This window comes from Lepeophtheirus salmonis, chromosome 9 (genome assembly GCF_016086655.4).
Source record: "Lepeophtheirus salmonis chromosome 9, UVic_Lsal_1.4, whole genome shotgun sequence".
Classification (NCBI taxonomy): domain Eukaryota; kingdom Metazoa; phylum Arthropoda; class Copepoda; order Siphonostomatoida; family Caligidae; genus Lepeophtheirus; species Lepeophtheirus salmonis.
In genome coordinates this window covers 22,697,182-22,718,455 of record NC_052139.2, presented here as the reverse complement: position 1 = coordinate 22,718,455, position 21,274 = coordinate 22,697,182, and the positions used below count along the sequence as shown (strand labels likewise).

The 21,274-nt window shown below is 31.9% G+C and overlaps 1 protein-coding gene across 1 annotated transcript; it reads left to right on the top strand.

The window, feature by feature from the left end:
- The first annotated feature begins 6,172 nt into the window (after positions 1-6,172).
- On the top strand, positions 6,173-9,533 carry LOC139906386 (uncharacterized). Its single transcript, XM_071891160.1, has 4 exons — positions 6,173-6,348; positions 6,406-6,615; positions 6,685-6,914; positions 8,288-9,533. Exons 1-4 carry the CDS (start codon positions 6,220-6,222, stop codon positions 8,433-8,435), a joined length of 717 nt encoding a protein of 238 aa, XP_071747261.1. The 5' UTR covers positions 6,173-6,219; the 3' UTR covers positions 8,436-9,533.
- The last annotated feature ends 11,741 nt before the right edge of the window (positions 9,534-21,274 follow it).

Genomic DNA, 21,274 nt, shown 5'->3' with positions numbered 1-21,274 from the left:
GGAGCCATCTTGTCTCATCTGGCGAATGGAGAGAACCGTGTCTATTGCCTATGCATCCGAAAAGCTGAGTAATGCGAAGAAAAACTACTCACAAATAGATAGAGAAACCACTACAATTTCTCCATAAAAAAAGAAAACAGGCCTCTCCAGCATATTCTTAAATCAAGAAATGTGAGGTTTCACCTTGGCAATTTTCATATCGTTTTTGCGACAGAGTATCTTCCTTTTTTTTGTTTTTTATGTTGACCATCCTCAAAAACGATTGTTCTCAATGTATGTTGTTACAAACGGCATAGTATCTTCAGGGATTTCTTTGTAATACGAGGGTATAATGAGAATTGCTGACACAAAACGTTGACAATGTTGTTCTGAAGAGTTGTTGTTGAGGCTGGTACTGCTGAAATTCAATTATTTCATCAAGATATTCATCATTCAAGCTTGCTATCGCAACACTAAACGTGTAAGGCTTTCTCTCACCAATGCAGGAATTGACCCTAAAGGGGGAGATTATTCATCGAGAGACATTGCAAGCTCTTTTAAGTGCATTATTCAGCTCTCCCGGTACAGAAATGTCTCAAATTCCAACAGCATCTTCGATCTTACTAACACAGACGTCCAACAAGGGAAAATTTGCGAAGTGGAAAAAATTGGAAATGCACTGCTCGTCGTTTCCATAAAAGTAGTTTTTTTAAAAATGTCTCTAGGTTTTCTTCCACTTTGATAATGCTGACTCCACAGCCCTGCATCATTCGATTAAGATGATTGAGAGAATCAAAAATATCTGCCATGTACGCCACAGTGATAATTAACTCAGAATTTTCGAAGTAGTCTGTGAGACAATGTCTGTACAGGGCTTATTTCACACGCATAACAAAAATATGATTCAGCACCTTTCCTTGGATAACTACCGAACGTTATACTAGTACAAAAGTGACTCGAACTCCTTACACAGCTTTTTGAAGATGCTGTGCTTCATAACACTATTTGTTCACACATTTAACAACAATATTTAATTCTTGTGTCAGTTTTGGAGGCAATACATAACAATGATATTTGGTGCATCAGATTTCACGGGTGCTCCAAAGCCAGAGTGTCGTCCTAGTATGACTGGAGCTTCGTCTGAACAAACTGCAAAAACCATATTTATCAAAGATTTTTGTGTCTGAAGAATTCATCAACGAGTTTCATCACATCGACTGCCTTGATTGTTGTTGTAAGAGCCTGCAAGGGTATGGGAAAATAGTCATAGAGATGATAGTCATTGGTTAAAAAAAAAAAGATTATATAGTACTCACAGATGATAGATTCAAGTTTATGTTCAGGCCTCAGCCCAACAGGTGAGGCATCAGTGGAAAGTGTGAGAGGACGTGAAGGATCATAATGTGTGAGAACAGGAGCGTTAGTTAAAGCTTTTCTGAATACTAATCTTGCACTTCCAGACCTAGAAAAGTTACAATCCTTCTTTTTAAGTTCGTGTAGAGGGGCTGCCTCTATGAAGATATTAGGGATGAAAGTTCCATGATATTTTGCATCCTAAGAAAGGACTTGACTTCAGTACACTAAGTAGGAGATGGAAAACCGACAACAAGACAATTCAGTTCCAGATCAACGGAACTACCATCTATGGAAATCCTGAATCCAAGGTAAGTAAGTACATTCACTCCTATGATACATTTCCTTGCCTTGAGCCTTGTCCCAACATCTTGAATCCGACTTCTTCCAAAGTTCTAATGTTCTCCTCCTGACTCCTCAAAAAGTCCAATATATTATCAATATAAATCTTGATACCTTTGATCCCTTGAAATAACTTCTCTTATGCTGTTTGCACGATTGCTGAAGCAGATGCAAATCATAAGAGAGTACATTATATCTGTAGTGGCCCACCGACTTATTGATTACGAGAAACTCCATAGACTCTTTATCTAGAGCGTGTTGCTCGTAGCACCTCGTGAAATCCAAGTTTGTGAATAACTTTGCTCCTGCAAGATCTGCAAACACCTTCTCCGGGTTCAGTAACGGATAGAGTTGAGTTTATTATGATATAAATAGTCTTAGTGAAGTCAGGAAAAATCCTGATTACAAACGACTTAATGTTCTTCTAGCGACCATATCCAGATGCTCTTCATTGACCTTCCAATGCAGGGCAAGTGGTGCTACCCGTAATGAGTAAGGAATTAAAAAAAAAAACCGGACATTCAAGGGAGTCCTCGGAGCAAATCCTTTTTATTTTTCTCTTGTTTTCTTTCTATCTCCTTTCTTCTTCTCTGGTTTGTTTATATCTCTTCTAGCTGGGTCATACGAACGCTTATGGAAATTGATTATGTGATCAATTCAAAAATGAGCTTTTGTACCATTTTTGCTGTTGGACAGTGTCATTAAGGAATTATTTTACATTGTAAATATATGTCAGGCTTATATTTGGGCTTGCAAAAAATGAGGTTCAGACTGCAGTGTTTCATACTCAGACCTAGACTGAATCCACTTCTAGTACAGATTAGATATTTGACTTTATTTGCCGAAATCTTTAATAATTTTGGGTAAGTCAATGCCAACAATCTATTAATATACCTGTTTATTATCTACCCTTCGCAATATCCATTTTTTTTTTTTGGCAGAATAAACACAGTATTAGTATATGTACACTCTAGGACTACATGAATATAAGAGCTAAGCAATTTTTTTATCTCTTACGTGAGGCGTATACGAGTCGGCATACACGTACGTTTATTTATGTTTATTTTACCTTCTTTTTTCTCTGCACCCTATTGTTTACTACAGTTTTATGAGTAAAAACTTTTATTTGTGAGTCGGCTTCCTCCCTGTAATCCTTCATCAATGCCTGATCCCTTTATTACATTTTCTTGCACGTAAGAAAAGGCCATCAGACTTGGGGCCATTGTGAAGAACACTTTTTGTCTATTCGAGACCTTAAAAAACATTGGAAGGCTATAAATATCGTTGACTGAAAAGGTATGGAATATCCAAAAAAAAATTATCTTAGGTGTTTAAGATGCTTCTTTTGAATGTGACTGGGGGGGGTCTTGGCCCTCAAACTTATTTATAGCTTAAAATTATTATATGAAGAAGTAACAACATATGACAGATACTTATTCTCATTACGAGCCTGGTATATAAGTCGTTTATAAAGACAAAAGTTACGTAAACTCGTTTACTTAAGTTAGACTCTTCCAAAAGAGGGTGAGGAAACTATTGACAGAAGAGCAGAGAAAAGTCTGAGTGGAGCGTGTAAAGAAGATCACGTACTCATTGGAAAAATTTTATGGAAGAGAGAAAGAATAATGCTCATAAAATTCCATTAGATCAGATGTGACAAGAGAGGAAGGAGAAAAGGATATAAACAATGCCATTTGCGAGAATTACTCTGACATCGACTCCCAATTCTACTCTCAGTCCAACAAGGACTTACAATTATAACTACGCTACAAATCTTCAGGGTTACGCTTCGTCTTTTATGAGCACACACGAACGTTCAAACAGGTTTTGAATATTATTGAATCCATTTAGGAAAGGATGTTTACTACTCAGGAATTAAATAATAATGACACCTGCTAAGGAAAAGAAAATTCCTTTTTTATATTAACAAGTAATTTGGGGCATGAAAGTCGTTTTTGTAATATAATTAACTAAATATATAATTCTTTAAAGAGTAGAATATGATATATTGATAATTTTGGTAAGAATAGAAAAGTGTGCGAGGAGAAGAAAAGAAATACTTATGGCATCATTGATTAAATAACATACATCTTCTTCTATCAAATCAAGAACGTTATCATTCCCGCCTTTATTATTTAATATAATATTAGATGGTGACTGTCGATAGAGAACTAAATAAAATGCCTAAAATAACGTCGCCTTATATCTGGATTTCTGGAAAAGGAGGCCCAGGAATTTGAAAAATACTTACCGGATGAGAAACAAATGGCTTGTCAGATTTATCAATATAAATGTGTTTTAGTCCTCAGTCTAGAATTACACGCTACTCATTATCCTTATCTCATATCAAGAGTATGGATATTCATCTATAAAATCAAGTTAACGATGAATACATCAAGTCAGACTTTAACTTTGAACTCACAAAGATGCTTATTGCATTTAATATAACCTTATCAATTGCTAATCATCTATGTTCAAAAAATTTATGGAGAAATACACGAGTAAACCTATCCCTTCCCGAGGAGCCATCATTAAATTAATGGAGGATGTTGGTACTGATGTCATTTATAGAAATACATATAAAAATGTTTTGAGTCGTCCACACCAAATGACGATCAAGTTATCAGTAAAAAGTATAAAATATTTACTAATTTCGAAATGAAACTCTGAATTTTGTACTATCTAACAGTAAGTATTCAATCTTTTTTTTAAATCTAACCCTAAAATATGATTCTATTTTAACTAAATATATCAAGAATTATGATACACAACTCATTAAATAGTAAAAACAATTGCTTGAATGGTCACAACAATGGGGGTAGTAGCTTTGGATGGTTCACAACTAGTTTGTCTGAGACTAGTTTCTTCACTTAAAGACTTGGGTATGATCATTAGGTTTTCCAATATTACATAGTCAATAAATATTACTTCTTTATCACTTAAGGCTTATCTATGGTTGATAGGCTCTAAGAAATGGTGTTCAGAAAACTCATAAAAGGCAAACACAACTGCTTAAATTGTCACAACAACAGGGGTAGTAACATTGGGTGTAGCATTATAATTAGCAATTGTGCGTATCCTTCATGATAATAGTATACTGGTATACAAGCATAAATAACGGGGGGAAATCTTTTTTGATGCCCTTAATAAGGAGTTATATTGCCTGACATTACTACATAATTATTTTTTTCCACCAAATCTTTACGATGGATTTAATTCTAACATTTTTATATTAGTATATTTATTGTATAATTTTATGATTTTGATAATTACTTTATTATTAATGATTATTTAGATCTCATCGATATCTATCCTGTGCACAATTGTATATTAGGATAAAAGGGTGATGATCTTTTTGATTAAATTCCACGTCTCGCTTGTGTCTTGCAACCTAAAGTTATGACATATTTAACTGGATTCCGATGTCAGAACAAGAAAATATTATTTGGATCAATCTATTATTTCAATATTTTGTATTTATAATTTATTTTTATATGATTCCAATTGTTTAATTTTGTATATTTAACATAAACGTATGTTGGTTTATTTTTTAGTATGTAGATTATATTTAATTAAAGCCTTCTTTTTTAAACTTTGAACTTCAAATATATTTTGAAATACTCTACTTTGTCATTTCATTAACTATTATTATTAGAATGTGGTTTATAATGAATTACAATTTCATGGAGTGTGACGTTTTCAAATCTACTGTAACGGATAAAAAACGTCGAAGTCAATTATACGTAGTAGAGCGAACTTCCTTTCCTACGACATTCAACTATATACGAAACCTGATTAAACATTCGTGTATGCTCATAACAGACAGATATTAACTTTGGAAATTTGTTGCTAAATTATAATAACTGGAATAATTCTTAGAATTCTGATATTATTTATATCGTAAATCTTATCTTTTAATATGTTACTACAAAATAAATTATTCACATAAGATTAAAATTGAAAATAATTATATCTAGGGACATTGTGGAACTTTAAACGGTACAGAATATTTTTTGCCTACTAATCCAGGAAAAAAAACCGGACTTACTCTCCATTAGTGTGTGTTTGCAGGGGATCGGATGAGGCCAGAGAAAATTGCAAACGTTTAAAAGAACTACCTTTTACGCTCAGTGCACTCATGAAAAACAAAAAATAACACTGAAGATTTGTCGAGATTTATCTTATCTACTATTGGAACAAAGTTTGTCTGTTAGTCAATGCCTAATTACTCTAGGTAATGCCGTCTAACTTGCATGCTAAAAGATACAATAAAGAGTGTGGGAGAAAAACCGTGTAGAGTTGGAAAAGAGAGCAAAAATCATTCACGATTTATGTATTGATCTACCCTTTGTTTAGTTTATTCACCATTTTTGACTATTATCAGATTCACCCTGTATTAAAATAAAAAAAAGGACTCAACGCTCCAACATGAAAGCCTTCTTCTAGACCATTAAAAGCATAAGTAATTATATCTAATATTGTTTTCTATATGAAAAGAGTCATTCAAAGGGTTTCAAGCAAGGGATTTATACTCAAGAGTAAATAATGAAAACCTTTTTATCAGGGATCCTATGTCTATTTATACAAGGAATTCAAGGGAGTGGACACATACTACTCTTGATTGAAGAGGAGCAAAGCGATGTGGCAGCAAGTTTCGAAATGTCACTCTCAAAGGCATGTGATCTCTTTTTCATAATATTCACAATTGACTAAAAAATATATATGTTTCAGATACCAAACTTGAAAGTCTCGAGATTATTCTTCATTCGGGATTTAGAGAAAGAGCTCTACAATTCCACATGTGATCTCTTTTCCTCAAAGGGTGTCTCGGGGATTGTTGACGCTACCTACGGTTATTCATGGAAGCGGCTTTTGAAGGAGGCCTCTGATTGGAAAATCCCTTATCTTAAGGTCGACGTTTCTAACTCAAAAATTCTTTTGGTGAGTGTTCTTTAAATAGAATTTATAGATATATATGTACATGAGCTTAACTTGAGCTTGACATTTAAGCCTGCCATAGAATATATAAACAAACGAAAGGGTGATACTGCTATACTACTCTCAGATGGGAATTTGGTTCTCTATGAAAGTTACTATACTTTCCTGGAAAAATCCATGATTAAAATCGTGGTTGCGAATGTGAATGAGAAGAATAAATTGAATCACATCAAATTAATTCGACCTTTACCTCAGTACTTCATTGCTTATGGGAAATCGAACTCCATTGTTCATATATTCAAGTAAGTTTTTATCGTGTGGTTTTTCATTGACATGTCCATTGTCCATTTACAAAAATTGAAGCATAAACTATTATTGCATAGAAATAATTATGTAAATTTGCTATTACAAGTAGCAATTAGTTACATTCTATATTCATACTTTTTATTACTACTTCAATGTACAATATTAAAAATAAAATTATTTTTTCAATAAGTATACGTTTTAATGCGTGCCCTGAAAATTGCCATTTAGAAAATTACCAGTGGAAAATTGCCCTGGAGAAATTGCAAGTGTCGAAAATTTTCATTCAAATAATTTCCCGTCATATGCTAACCGAATGACAATACCCCGGCCCAAAACATGTTTTGTCAAATGATAGGGCTATAAAGCAGGTTAAAAACCACTGCCATTACTTCAGAAATCATTTAGGCCCCTTCCATACCTTCAAAATGAGCCATGAGACTATAGGCTGTTTAAGACTACGGGAGGTAGACCATACTGGTTAAAAAAAAACTGCCGCTGCGTCATAAAGCATATATATCCCTTCCAAAGCTACAAAATAAATCCCAGGTCCATAAGTTGATTAAGACTGCAGGAGGTCCATAAAGCAGGTTAAGAACCACCACCGCCAATTCACAAATCATTTAGACTCTCTCCAAATACTTCAAAATAATTCTCGGACCCATGGGTTGATAAAGGCTACGCCAAATACACCAAGAAGGTAAAAACCACCGCTAACCATTCACAAATCACAAAGTCCTCCACCGAATACTTCAAGCCAAAACCCGGATCCATGGTTTTCAACCTGCTTGGTGTCTTTGCCCTTTATCAACCGTAGTTTTAATCAATCTCTGGTTCTGGGTCTTATGTTGGAACTTTTAGAAGGAACCTAAATGCTTTGTGAAGTAGTGGCAGTGGTTTTTAACCTGTATGGTGCACCTGCCGTAGTCTTAAACAACACATGGGATCTAGTTCATTTTTAAGTTATGGAGGGGGCCTAAATAGTTTGTGAGGTAGAGACGGTGGTGTTCAACCTCAATCTCTGGTCCTGGGTCTTACAACCCTCAATCTCTGAGAGGAGAGGACCTAAATGATATCTGAAGTGGCAGCAGTGGTTTTTAATCTGCTTGATGGCCCTGCCATTTTACAAAACAAGTAAAACAACAAGTTTGTAAATGACGGGAAACTTTCCCAGTGGCAATTTCCTGCTCTGACAATTTTCTCCATGTGATTTTCCTTAGAACAGTTTTTATGACATTTGAAATTATTGTTCTACATGCATTAATATTCACTTATATATTGGATCAAAGAAGGTTCACAATCTCATTATAAATATATAAACTGATCAATTAATTATTCATTATATTCTTTCCACTTTCATTTATATGTATAGAAAAATCCAAGAACATAAATTAGTCAAGATAACGGAACGGTTAATCTTTGTTGTAACGGATAGTCGTCAATCCCAGATCCTTTCTCGAATAATACCCTTCAATGGACAAATTGCCTATGTTATTCCGGATCTAAGTTCATGTGAGTAATCATAAACTTAAAATATCAGTAGTGACATGCAAGGAAGGTAGGTTGGGGATTGTTGCCACAATTTATGTTTTTGCCATTATATTAATTTGACTAAGCCACGTAAAGAATGATTCAACACTATAACATATGTTTTTATTTTTGGCATGTATTCAAAGACTATATCAGTCTGGTTTTTCAACATAGCGCAATTAAATTTTGACTCCATAATTGTTGCAGCTCTCCTGATAGCCTAGGACAGTTGCAACTAGTAGTTTGCCGGTCATGATTTAGAACAGAGGACTGAAGTTGAGTAGTCCCACTATTTGGTCCTTAAATAAGGTAAAATTGATTCCTCGTGACGTCATTGATGTTTTTCCTTTTTGGGTACATTGTATATGTTTGCCCGCATGTCATACTTTCTTTTTCGTAATTGAAGACAGCAACAGCAAATAGCTACCAGATAATTTATAAGCCGATTACCCATTCGTCTCCTACTCCTATACTGATCAGTATCAAGACTCTGCCATGACTAACAAACATGTGTCGCTCTTTATTTGTTTGGCCTAGTCCAGTCTTAGGACCGGTCTTTAATATTCAATCCTTGGAATTTTTCATAAATATGTCGATGATTGATTCAATCAAATAAGATATATGAAATATGTATTAAGAGCAAAATAATGAATATCTCAATGAACAATGGGCTGCCATGATAGAGACCTACATCAGACGGGTGATTTTTTCTACTAATATTTTTAAAGCAAATATTGCCCCAAAGAACATATAATCAATAATATAAATTGTATTAAACTTATAGTATGGGCAACATTTAAGTATTAAAAATGAATACTTGAAAATCAAGAGTTATAAGCCGAAAACTGAAATACAGCGTTTTAAACTCACTCTTTATTTGATCTCACCCTAGCCCACAAATTTTGTTATCAAAAATTATGATAACACCAATATCTTTATAGGTTTAGTTGTTTTTGTAGTTTTAATATTCAATCCTTTTTAACATCAATTAGATTATTTAATATTGTTTGTATTACAAAGTACTTTATTTACAAAATGAATCATTATTTGGTGCACTTTTCTCTTCTTGGACATGGTCAAATTTGTATTTAAAATAGCAATAAACTCACAATTTGAGGAATATTTTTGAGGAGATCAGCTGTGACAAGGGAGGAGAGGAAGATGGAAATAAACAAGCATATCGGCATGAAATACTCCGATGTAAATCCCCAATTCTAATCTGAGTCCAATAAGGACTTACAAGTAGAACTCCGTAACAAATCCTCAAGATTTCTCTCCGTCTTTTATGTGGATACATGAATATTTACAGTCAGGTTTTGAATATAATTTAATTTATTTAGTAAGGATGTTCACTACTCAGGAATTAAATAATAATGAAAACTCCTCAGGACAAGAAAATTCATTCGTCAGATTACCAATTCCAAAAAAAAAAATAAACAAAAAAAAACAGGGTACCTGAAAAATACACACGATCTACATGACTTTAAGACTAAAGGACAGAATCTCACAACCTCTCCAATCTCTTGTGAAGAAATAATTGTAATTTTTTAGAATATAAAAGTGACAGTCAGGTGAGCAAGATGTAGAATAAGGGGGTTTTATATCCTAAAGACAAATAATATCTGACCTTTCGTAGAGTAGGCTTTTCCTTAAGGAATGTCTGGAGAATTAATCTTTTCCACCTCTCGTATTTAGCAAAATTATTTTATTCACTTCTATATTTATTTTCTGATCTCTAGAAATCGGCATTTTGTAGAAATCATATATACATGATAGACTTTCAGAACATTCTCTTCCCAATGATGTCATCCTGAGGTAACATATCTAATTAAAAGTTGGAAAGGAGACAAAAATAATATATTTTGCCAATAAAGATTAAAATACAGCTGTAACCATTATTTAGCATCATTGTGTTATAATAAACTTTATTCTAATATATGTAAAAATATTAACAGAGTATATTTATAAAGCTACCTTATGGAGCAAGAGGAGAAAATAACGTAAAAAAGTTTGATCTTTTCTCGCTGAAAATGTAAAAAAAAAAAAATGTTTTGTCCAAGATTTGATTAAGATTTTCGACCTAAATATGACTTTGTAAGGCAATTTCATTTTGAATATATATTTTTTTTCAGTTTTTCAAACACTTTGTAGAGGCTCAAGCATGGGCAGTCGGTGTATTTTAATCCTTTTGTAACTAGAAAGTGATTCAATTGGAGACTCCAAAGTGCTTTGTGTCCCACAATTTCCTAATCCAATAGAAGTTGAGGCTTTTCCAAAATTTAGCACATGATATCACGCTTAAGCCACCATATTTTATTGGATTGCGCATTCTTTGAGTTGATATATTTTTCTTTCTTAAGATTTAAGGAAGAATCTTCAATTACACTCATCTCAGAAGCTATATTTGGACAGAATCGAGATATTCGTTACCATTGGATAATTTTGAGCATAATGTGTGTGTTCCATACGCTTATTCTATCCCAGGTGCATAAATTTAGGTAGGCATAGTAGCTTAAAGCTATTTTTATCCTTGAGATGATTTCTTTATAATTCATCAACATATGTGGCCCCTCTTTGTATATTAGGGGGGGGGCATAAGGCCATAAAAGTTCGGGTTTCTCTTCATTAAAAAAGACAAGATTTGTCGGAAAAACTATATACTTATAAATGTTTTAATTGATTTCAAAGTTTTGATAGGACTGCCTCAAAACACCATAGTTAGGTCGTCTGCATAGCACATACATTTTAAAGTTCTGTCAAGTAGTTGAAGTCCTTTTAATGTGGCTTCTGGATGAACATCAGGAATAATTTTGTCTATGCATATGATGAAAATTGTTGCAGACAGTGGATCTCCCTGGTGGACGCCCCTTTTATCCTCAAAATAACTGACCTGGTTTCCATATCTTATAGCTGTTCTGTTTCTTGCTAAGATTACGCCGACCATTCGAATCATATAGTCTCCAATGCCCTTTCTGTACAGAGTTTTGATAATATATTCGTGTGCTAAAGTATCATAGGCCTTGGAGAAATCCACAGACATTAACGTCAGCTTTTGGTCACTGGCTATACACGTTTGTAGATTTAAAGGAATGCAATACATTAGGTTATGTTTTAAGAATCCATTCTGAAATTCCTGTAAAATGTTATCCAAAACGTTGTATATGCAATTTAAAATAATGTATGTATAAATCTTGTAAAGACAGTTTTGCATAGTAAGAGGCCTCAAATTTTTTAAATATTTTGAATCTTTATTTTTTTTTAGAAATTAATATGATATTTCCATCAGACGCATATTCAGGAAAATATCCGACACTCATTATTTTTTTTTTTATAAAATTGGAGCAATATAAAGTATATATTTTTTGTAAAACTCAAAACTAAAATCAGATGGTCCAGGAGTTTTATTGGATTTAGCTTTTTTTCTCTCTCAGCAATTGCTTGTCAAAGGCACTAAAAGTTAGATAAAATCCAGAACCCGAAAATGGTTTTCTAACCTACACCTAGTATCAGATAGGGTTACAATGCCAGGGTAATCAAGATGTCGTAGAAGTCTCATAAAGCGTACTTTATCTCCAATTTTATCAGTATGTAAATTACAATTGAGGGTTAAAAAAGTTATCATATCCATTTTTTCATAGTATTTGATGATCAATTTTCATCTACTTTGTTATTTCCATGAAGACTACACAACCCACGAGAGCCGTCAGGATCATGTTCTGGTTCACTTTCAGGGTTGTTCTTCTTTTGTAGTTTTGAAGATAAGCTGATGGGAGACAATTGTGAAATTAACAATGACCTCCAGACCTAGATCTAAAGGGTGAAATATTTTTCTTAAAAAGAGCACCTGTAGAATTTGTTGAGGAGTCAGTTTCTGGGAGTCTTAAGATATCTGTTTGGGACCCACTCTTTTTTCTCTTAGTCTCAGTAGTAAGATCCTGCTGTTCTCCATCCACTCTTCTTATAGTAGATTCCCCTTCCCTAGGGCCTTGTTCCACTACAGAGGTGGACAATTTCTATCCATCTGTTTTATTAGTGACACTTCGTATTGGTTCTTCCACTATTCCTTTCTCCTTCCTTTGGAGTTTTACTTTTGTGTAATGTAAAATTCTTCTGTTGGCTTTTCTGCGCTCGAACGTACCTGATCAATCGGAGAAATAAGTATAGAAGTTTTATTCCATTTATTTTCATTAATCATTCCGACTTTTTCTTTTAGATCTTGTGTATATTTGCTCATTTGCAGTCTTTTTTCGATGCAATTCAGCCGAGGATGTCCAAATGTAAAACATCTTTGGGATTGTAGTCTAACTCCAGGAAATCGGAGATTAACAAGACTTTCATCCACATGCATTATTTGGGGTATATTCAAGGGATCCTCTACCACCTCAAAAATATAATAAGAGGTCCTCCATTTCACCTTGTAATTGTAAAAGCATTTTTCTGCTTCTTAGTCTCCAGGGTTTTGTTCTGGGTAGGAGTCAACAATGTCAACAAATTTACTTACAATTTCTTTCAGTCTTCTTTCGTCGACTCTTTTAAAAGTATTCAATGCAGTAATCCTGAAAGTTTTCTCTTTATCTAATTTAAAATTGTCAATTTTTTTAATTTTCATATCAATGGTCATAATTTGACCCTTAGGCCCAGTTATATCGGTTTGTAACATTCCTTTAATCTCTCCAGCATGAACGCCCATAGGGACCATGGTGTAAAAACAAGAGTATCCAAAGCCATATCGGCCTCGTGCGACAGCGATTTCGTCTTCTGCGGAATTTATAGCTGCATTGTAGACGAGTAACTACTTCACACTTACATTTTTGAAAGCACGATTGGTGTATGACTTTGTTAAGGCTATAATGCAAGTTTTCAACGGAAACTTGCATTAAAGTCAATTTTGTTTTGTGGGGTTTCGACATTTTTCTCTCTCTTAGTAAGGACTCTCACATACGACTTGATCTTGCCCCTTCTCTAGGCAATTTATTGGACTCTGGAGGGTGGACATTAGAGGCAAGAATTGTTTTTTTTAGAGGAAGATGTTATCAGCCCCACAATCTATTAAATAATGAAAAAAAAAAAAGAAAAAAAAAAGCACGTGCATGAACTGTTTTTCTTTTTTTAATTGCTATACTTTCTTTTTTCTTTTCACAGAAAACTTCTTTACTTATAACCGACCAATCCTCTTGGTTACTTTCTGTCTATCCTGAGCATTTGCACTAGTAATGAATTAATATTGAGATGTTATCTTTTCAAGAATTGAAGTATATTGATAGCGGCTTTTGAAAAGAGTAAGATAAAAAAAAACACTCTTCAGATTGCTACCTACAAAAAAAAAAAATCCCCACAGATTATGATCATATTTTATAGAGTTCTAACAATATAGTTAACGTAAACTAGTACCAATGTAACTTTTCATTTTATATAGTACATACACGTGAAAATCCATATCTATGCCTGTCACGATTTAAAGAACACTCTGATACAAAGAAAATGTGGAATCGTCATTCAATAGTATTCAATACTCTTATGATGATCAGGTCAAAGAGGATTCTCCATCTTTTAGGTGTAAAAAAAACTATCGTGTAGTACATGGACTCAATGTATTTTTAAGCTATGCTTCCATTTATGTATTTACTATATGAAGGAATCTTTTAACAACTCACAAATATCCTATTTATCTCATAGGCAATTTTAATTACTTTAGAGAAATTGATTCTTTTAATATCATATTTTTAATTATTTAATTGTACATACCTTTCATTTGGTCGAATGGCTTAGGATTGAAAGATATGTCATTTATCAAAGAAAAATTATGAATATGTGGTGAGTAAACGTTAAAACACTTTTGAGCAAAATTCACAAAAAGGAAAATGTTTATCTCATATATTTACATCATATAGGTTTGCATACATCCCAAAAGCTGAAACAACTATTTTAGTCAATTATAGGATTTGTATAGAAACTTTGTAATTAATTAGTAACGTACACAAGATTTTTAACTGCGGTTTACTTACTGCGATTTGGGAGTTTATTTTGACATTGACAAAAGATGACTCATAATAATTTGTAGATAAAAATTAAGATAAAATTAATAGAAATATTTCGATTTATAAAACTTGTTTTTATTGCTTTATGAAAAAGGATATTGAGTTGTCGCATCTTGAAAAATATCCCAAGGATTTTACTACAAAAAAAAAAAAACAACAATTTATATAGAATTATTGAATATTTTATTAAAAGTATCAAATTGATTTATGTGTTCGCTATAGTTTCATAGTTGATTTTGTACTTTCATTTACCCCTTCTATCTCATGGAGTACATTTATATTTAGAAATACAATTCATAAATTATAAGGATGGGTGATAAATTTTATTCTCTTTAAAAATAATTTATCACTGCAAACTCAATTACAGACCATATATTGTGAAATTAAGCTCCATACTAAATATTTATTAATGCGTTTTTACCAATAGTAATTGGGTATGAAAGTTTTTTTTGAGTTTAATTTGTGATACATTCGATTATTAGTCGAATGATACAACTAGACGTTAGTAAAGTTGACAATTTTCTGTAAATTATTCGAACTGCCTTCCCAAAAATTTATTTGAAAAACTCCACTAAACTAGAGTTCGAACGATCAAAAATCGAAATATTCGAATATAGAGAGTGGGAACCGAAAACTTACCATATCATTCAATTATGGATATCTGCTTGTTATCTTTAATTACAAAGTTTAATTATGTAACCAATTGACAGCCGAAAGAAAAATAACCAAGTTTGGTTGTGATCACATGTCTCCAATTTTAAAATTTTTGGAGCAACAACAAAAAAATTCAAAATGTGTGCAATCTCTTCTGCACCGGCCTCGGTATCGAGAGGGCTTAAGAGACTCTTGGTATCTCCCTCTACTACTCACAGCATCGCAAATTCATAAAGAATGAGAATTGTGTGGAAGAGGCCTGCTTATAGACAAGAAGAACCAAAACTTCATTTTTTCTATAGTCGAATTTGCAATTAGATTTTATGCTTTGTTAGTTTTACATTTAAAATTTGTAAAGTAATGAGGCTGGGATTATAATAACAATAAAATTTGACAACTAAAATTGATTTAATTTATGCATTGCAGTGATTATTAATCATTGGCTGCCTTAATGAATTAGTCATACTGATATATATACCACTTAGATTTTATTAGTTTCATTATTTAAAATTTTTAAAACTATTTAATCTTAAATAACCCCTCGGATACTTATGCTAGAGAAGTAAACTTGATCCCATAAAATGTGTACTGTCGTTATGATACAAAAATAAAGCTTTTTTTTTATTTTTAGAAGTTTGTTTTATTGCTTTTTGCAATAAATGTTGATGTTATGTTATTGCTCGCTATAGATCACAGATCAGTATTACACATTAATTTTTTTTCTATATTGTTCTTTAAGAGACCCTAAACAGTCCAGGGAGTTGAGATCAGAGCTATAGCAGAAGGATAATATATAGCCGAACAAAGAGTTAGTGATGGTATTGCTGCTTAAGTTGTGGTTTTTTTTTGGCTGTATGGGGTTGCCTAGGACTTTTTGATGTTCTAGGCAGTCTGAATAGAGATGCCAACAGTCTCTTAGCCTTTTTGTTACTCTCACCGTCACTCAAGTATCCTTTTTATTTATACTTCTTCATTTTTACACTTAGAGACATGAGATAAAAACAAAACTTCATTATTTTGATGAATTTCTTTTATTTGTTCATCTATCCAAGAATTACAGATATATTTTAATACCATCATTTAATTTTGAGGGATAATTTGTTTTCCTTGATATGACCCCTCTCAAATAATATTTGTCAATTTTTAGCTGTAACGATGAATTTTTGTATAATTAACGTGTAATTTCAGTGTCTTCAAAAAATCAATTTATTGTTTTAAATAGACAATAATTATTAGCTACAGAATACAAATGTAATTTTAAACAGATTTAGTGTTGACGGCTCACATATATAGCAAATACATACGTCAATAACATGTTATTCACTAAAGCTTGAATCTGGTTGTCATTAACAATTATAATACATATTTTCAACAAAGCAGTTGTTGAAATATTCTTCCCTCGAAGTCATTAACGAGGATTAGCTCTTCAATAGTTTCTATATATTCATACAAACAATATTTATTCCTCAAGGTTTTTGGGATAAAGTTAATGTATAGTCTTAAATATATCATTTCTTTTCTGATTCTCTCTATATAGAATCAGTATATTTTGTAGGGTGTATTTAAAATGGAATATTTTTATGTGACGTCAGCATGTAAACTCAAATTTAAATACTGTAAAGCGCAGTTTTCATTTGGATGAAAAAAAAATGATGAACTATTCCCATGTACTTGGATGCCAAAATGGGACAAGCATAAAATAGGACTTTTGCTTTTTCTTGCTGATCAAAAATTACCAAGTTTTTTTCTATATCAAACATCATATGGAAGAATATATGTTTACTGTTTTTAGCTATATAATATGTTTAGTTTGTCTGTGAGAGGATAATGTCTCACTCATCTTGGCTTGTGAGTGATTTTTGGCTAAAAACAACACCAAAATCATGCCTAAGCCACCAACCATACTCATCGGATTTGGCTCCATGTGACTTTATCTTGATCCTAAAACTGAACAAATCTATGAAATGAAAGAGATTTACAACGATCGAGGAGATAAAGACTGTTTCCCTAGAAGAGCTGAATCTTATACTGAAACATTCTTTTAAGAAGTACTTTGAGGATTGGAAAAGCAGTGGCACAAGTCTATTATTGTATCTGAGGGAGATGACTTAGAAGGGGGAAAACAATAGTATTGATGAATAAATAAATATGTTCCCCTATAAATACAAAGTCACCATGCTTTTTGAACACACCTCGTAAACCTCGTTTTTCATTCGGGACATCTTTCAAAAGTACACAAAAAATCAATGCATCCCAGAATAATGTATCATTAAAAATAGCACAACATACCCGGAATGCAAATCCTAGGATTATAATAATTTTAATTGTCATTTGTCTTCTTTTTATCATTACAAGTATATCATCCAGCGACCTTGTGTTTTGACTGAAAGAGGGTAGACAATCAAGGCTCGCATAAAGTGGGATGAGGTTCCATTTCACAGTCATTTATATTCAGCTCTAACGGCCATTTTTTTTTTAGAACAAGATCCAATTATCCATTATGTTCTTAACTATTCCTTACTTACTTTTTGTGAAATCAAATTTATTTTCAGGTTAAATGATAAAGCAATATGCTGTGCACTGCAGTCACACTGACCCCAGTGGGCTATTGAAATGAGACATTATGAACAATGTTTACTTAGGATAGATTTTTATGGTTAATTTTAAAGATTTATTTATTTTAAATGTATGAATTACCAATTTATCCTTTAAAATATAATATATATATTTTTTTTTTTTTTTTTTAACAGTTTCCTTTACTTAAAATTAAATATAAGGTCTAGTAACCTTGTATGGGCTGGGAAGCCCATATATATTTAATATTAGTCGATATTGGTGTGGCCGATAAAAAATGATGAAAGTATAAAACATACACAACTATGCTTAATAAACCGAAATCGAAGTGTATCAAACTCGGAAGAGAAAAATTGAGACTCATTCTCCAACCCTACAACGGGCATTGCCCTTCTCTAGTCCACCGAAGAAATTGAAAGGATTGAAGCTCAACGGGTATGAAAGAATTGCAAAGTTCAGATCATCTCATCAACATATGCCTCGCCCTATCTTAAAAGAAACATCAAGCCATTAATTTAAAATTCATTAAATGTAAAAAAATATTACTGTAAAGAAATTTTAATGTAAACTGGGTTTTAAAATATGTGGTAGTAGCAAAAATACCATAAATGTGTGGTCGTGTTTGTTGCCTTATATTTGTACAATTTTATTTCATGTAGGAATGACAAACAGTAATAAATATTTAAATAACGAAGTAAAAATAAATCGTCTGTTTTTAATGGATTTTTATTTAATTTTTATCTCAATTGCATTCAAAACAGTGCTTAAATAATGCTCGGACTTGACAATTTCCATTATTTTGTGCTTTTTGTGAAAAAAATCTATAACATGATAAATAGGAATAAAAATCGTATATTTTTTGTATTGAGCGTTTCGATTTTTTTAGAGATATTTGTTATTAATGTGCCAATAAATGCATACAAATACTGTTAATCTGCCCACATACGTACGGGGAGTACCTTAAAAACAGAAATTTTTTGGTGTTAATAATCTATTTTGGACAAAAATCCCGAAAAAAATTCTATTTTGATAAATAAATGTTCGATTTATATGTTTTTTTTAATTTGGCACAATATTTTGTAGATATATTTGATTCCAATACAGATTTGGTATCACATTTCTAGAATGAGTTGAGATACCCAGGAAGAATCTATCCTTTGAATAGTTTAAAAATTTGATAGGTTTGGATTGGCTGAACGATTATTCATAAACTTTATATATTATCTAAACATCTATTTTATTCAGAAAATTAAAGTTTCCTGCAAACTTTATTTTTTTTTATGCAAAGAAGTTAAGACTGTTCAAAAGCACGAGTAATATGAACAAGTTACAATTTGTATGTCTTTTAACAAACTATTGAATTAAGTTCAACACCATTCATTTTAACAGACTACTACTCATTGATGCTTTTATAATATTTGGGCTAGGATATTATTTATTATCATTATTTCAATGATACAACTGAAGTTGTAAAGTATGTCGAAAATCAACATTTTAGAAATCTATGGCCTTTTGAATTTTTTTGATACTTTGTAAGATTATTCAATGACAATGTTCAGTACAATCGAGATTTAATTCAGTTTAAATTTTACTTTCACATATTTTGTAGATTTTTAAAATATTTTTCCATAATTACCATTATGGTCAGAAATTTAAATCTTCGAGAAAGTACACAAGTTTGTGTAATACATAATTAAAAATTTCTTCCCTGGATATTTCATTTCAATTTTGAAGCAGATGTATTTCGTGATTTCATACAACTATGTTTCTAAAATATTTTCTATATTAAGGACCAATATAAGTTATGCCTGTGTTTTGATTCAATATTGCCCTTTTTTTATCAGTGGTATCATAAGGCAAATTAAAAATTCAAGGTTGTGCTAAAGTATCTCATTTCGTATAATGACTTTGGAATACTGAATAAGAAATACCTTTTTCCTTTTTCCTTGACGTATCAGGTTACAGCATCATAAAAACAAAATTTGAGTAAGGAATTAAAAAGTTTATACATTGTTATTTGTGTGCTTTAATAGCAAGGTAGTTAATATTAATTTCCATTACAATATCAGGCACCTTGAATTATTCAAGATTAAACTATATAAACATACAGATTGTACGAAGACTTCAAATTTACATATGTTTCTAGCAAACAGGGCTGGGTCGCAATACGTTAAATGTTAATTAATGTTAATTTTCTCATTAATGTAGGAAGTTTTATTCATTATTTTTTGAAATTCTGGTTCCGCCATTCTTTGTGTATAACCAAACTTAAATAAAAATTTCATCATCTCGTCAGCATGTGTGTGCAAAAAGTCAAAATAAAGGTCATCTTTGATCTTCTAGATCCTGAAATTGAAGTGGCGAGGATTATGAACATTGTAAAGTGCTCTAGGAGCTTGTTTAAAGGTGTGTAAGATGAAGAAAGGTAAAGCAGACCTCTTCAGAAAACAGTTATGAATGAAAGAGGGATTCGTAGTTTCTTTCTAGCTTGGAGAAAAAAATCTCTTCAGAAAACAGTTATGAATGAAAGAGGGATTCGTAGTTTCTTTCTAGCTTGGAGAAAAAAGTCTATCATTTTCATGGAGGATCCCACCAAGTCGATGAATTGCCTCACCAATGAGTTTTACATGGTTAAACAAAAAGGTGTTAATAAAAATTAGGATTTTTTTGTATGAAATAACTACTATTCATGGAACAAAGTAGCCTTAAGTACAAAACGTATGTATGACTAGATTATAACTTATTATTCTTTGGTTAAATATAAAAATATATACTTTAAATATAAATTGTTCATTATTTACTAACAGGGTTTCATAAAACAAAAACAAACTATTTCCTGAAATTCACTCAAAGACATTTGACCAGGAACGTCGAAATCTTAGTAGGTATAAGCTAAGAAGAATTAGTGAAAATCTACAATAATGAATACCCATTCTTGTTTATTTAAGATGAACAACTTGAATATAGGGACTTTTTGATGTATAAAAATAGTCAAGAGGGTGCCCTCTGTTCAATCATAGCCTGACATGATCTTAACATTTTAACAATAGGAAAAAGTATAATTTCTGTGAAAAACACAGTGGAATCATTTTCATATGATATAAAAGATAAAAAATCCACAATCATATAAAAAAAGTTTGTTATATTTACAAAGAATAAAGTTATATTATTTTATGAAAATCCTACTTCGGCATTTATTTTGTGTAATCTTAGATTTCCACATTAAAGAAGTTTTACAATATACACTTATCTCATTCCAATATGGAAAAACTGTTTCATATACCGCGTGAAAATATAATCTTTGTATTACTTTAAGAGCCACTTTGACCTGTTTTTACTTTAAAGTAAGGCCTAGTTTATAAATTTTTTCTCACTTTTACAAATATGTTGTTATGGGTAATTTTATACTTCATATTTTAGTTGTTCAGATCCCGAATAAACTTGTTTCTCTGATGTTTACTCTAAGTCGGGAAGATGACATTGATGTGTATAACGAAATTTTTTGGACTAAAACTAAAAAAATATTCATCTACCAGCGGTGAAATTTCGAATATATTTTAACT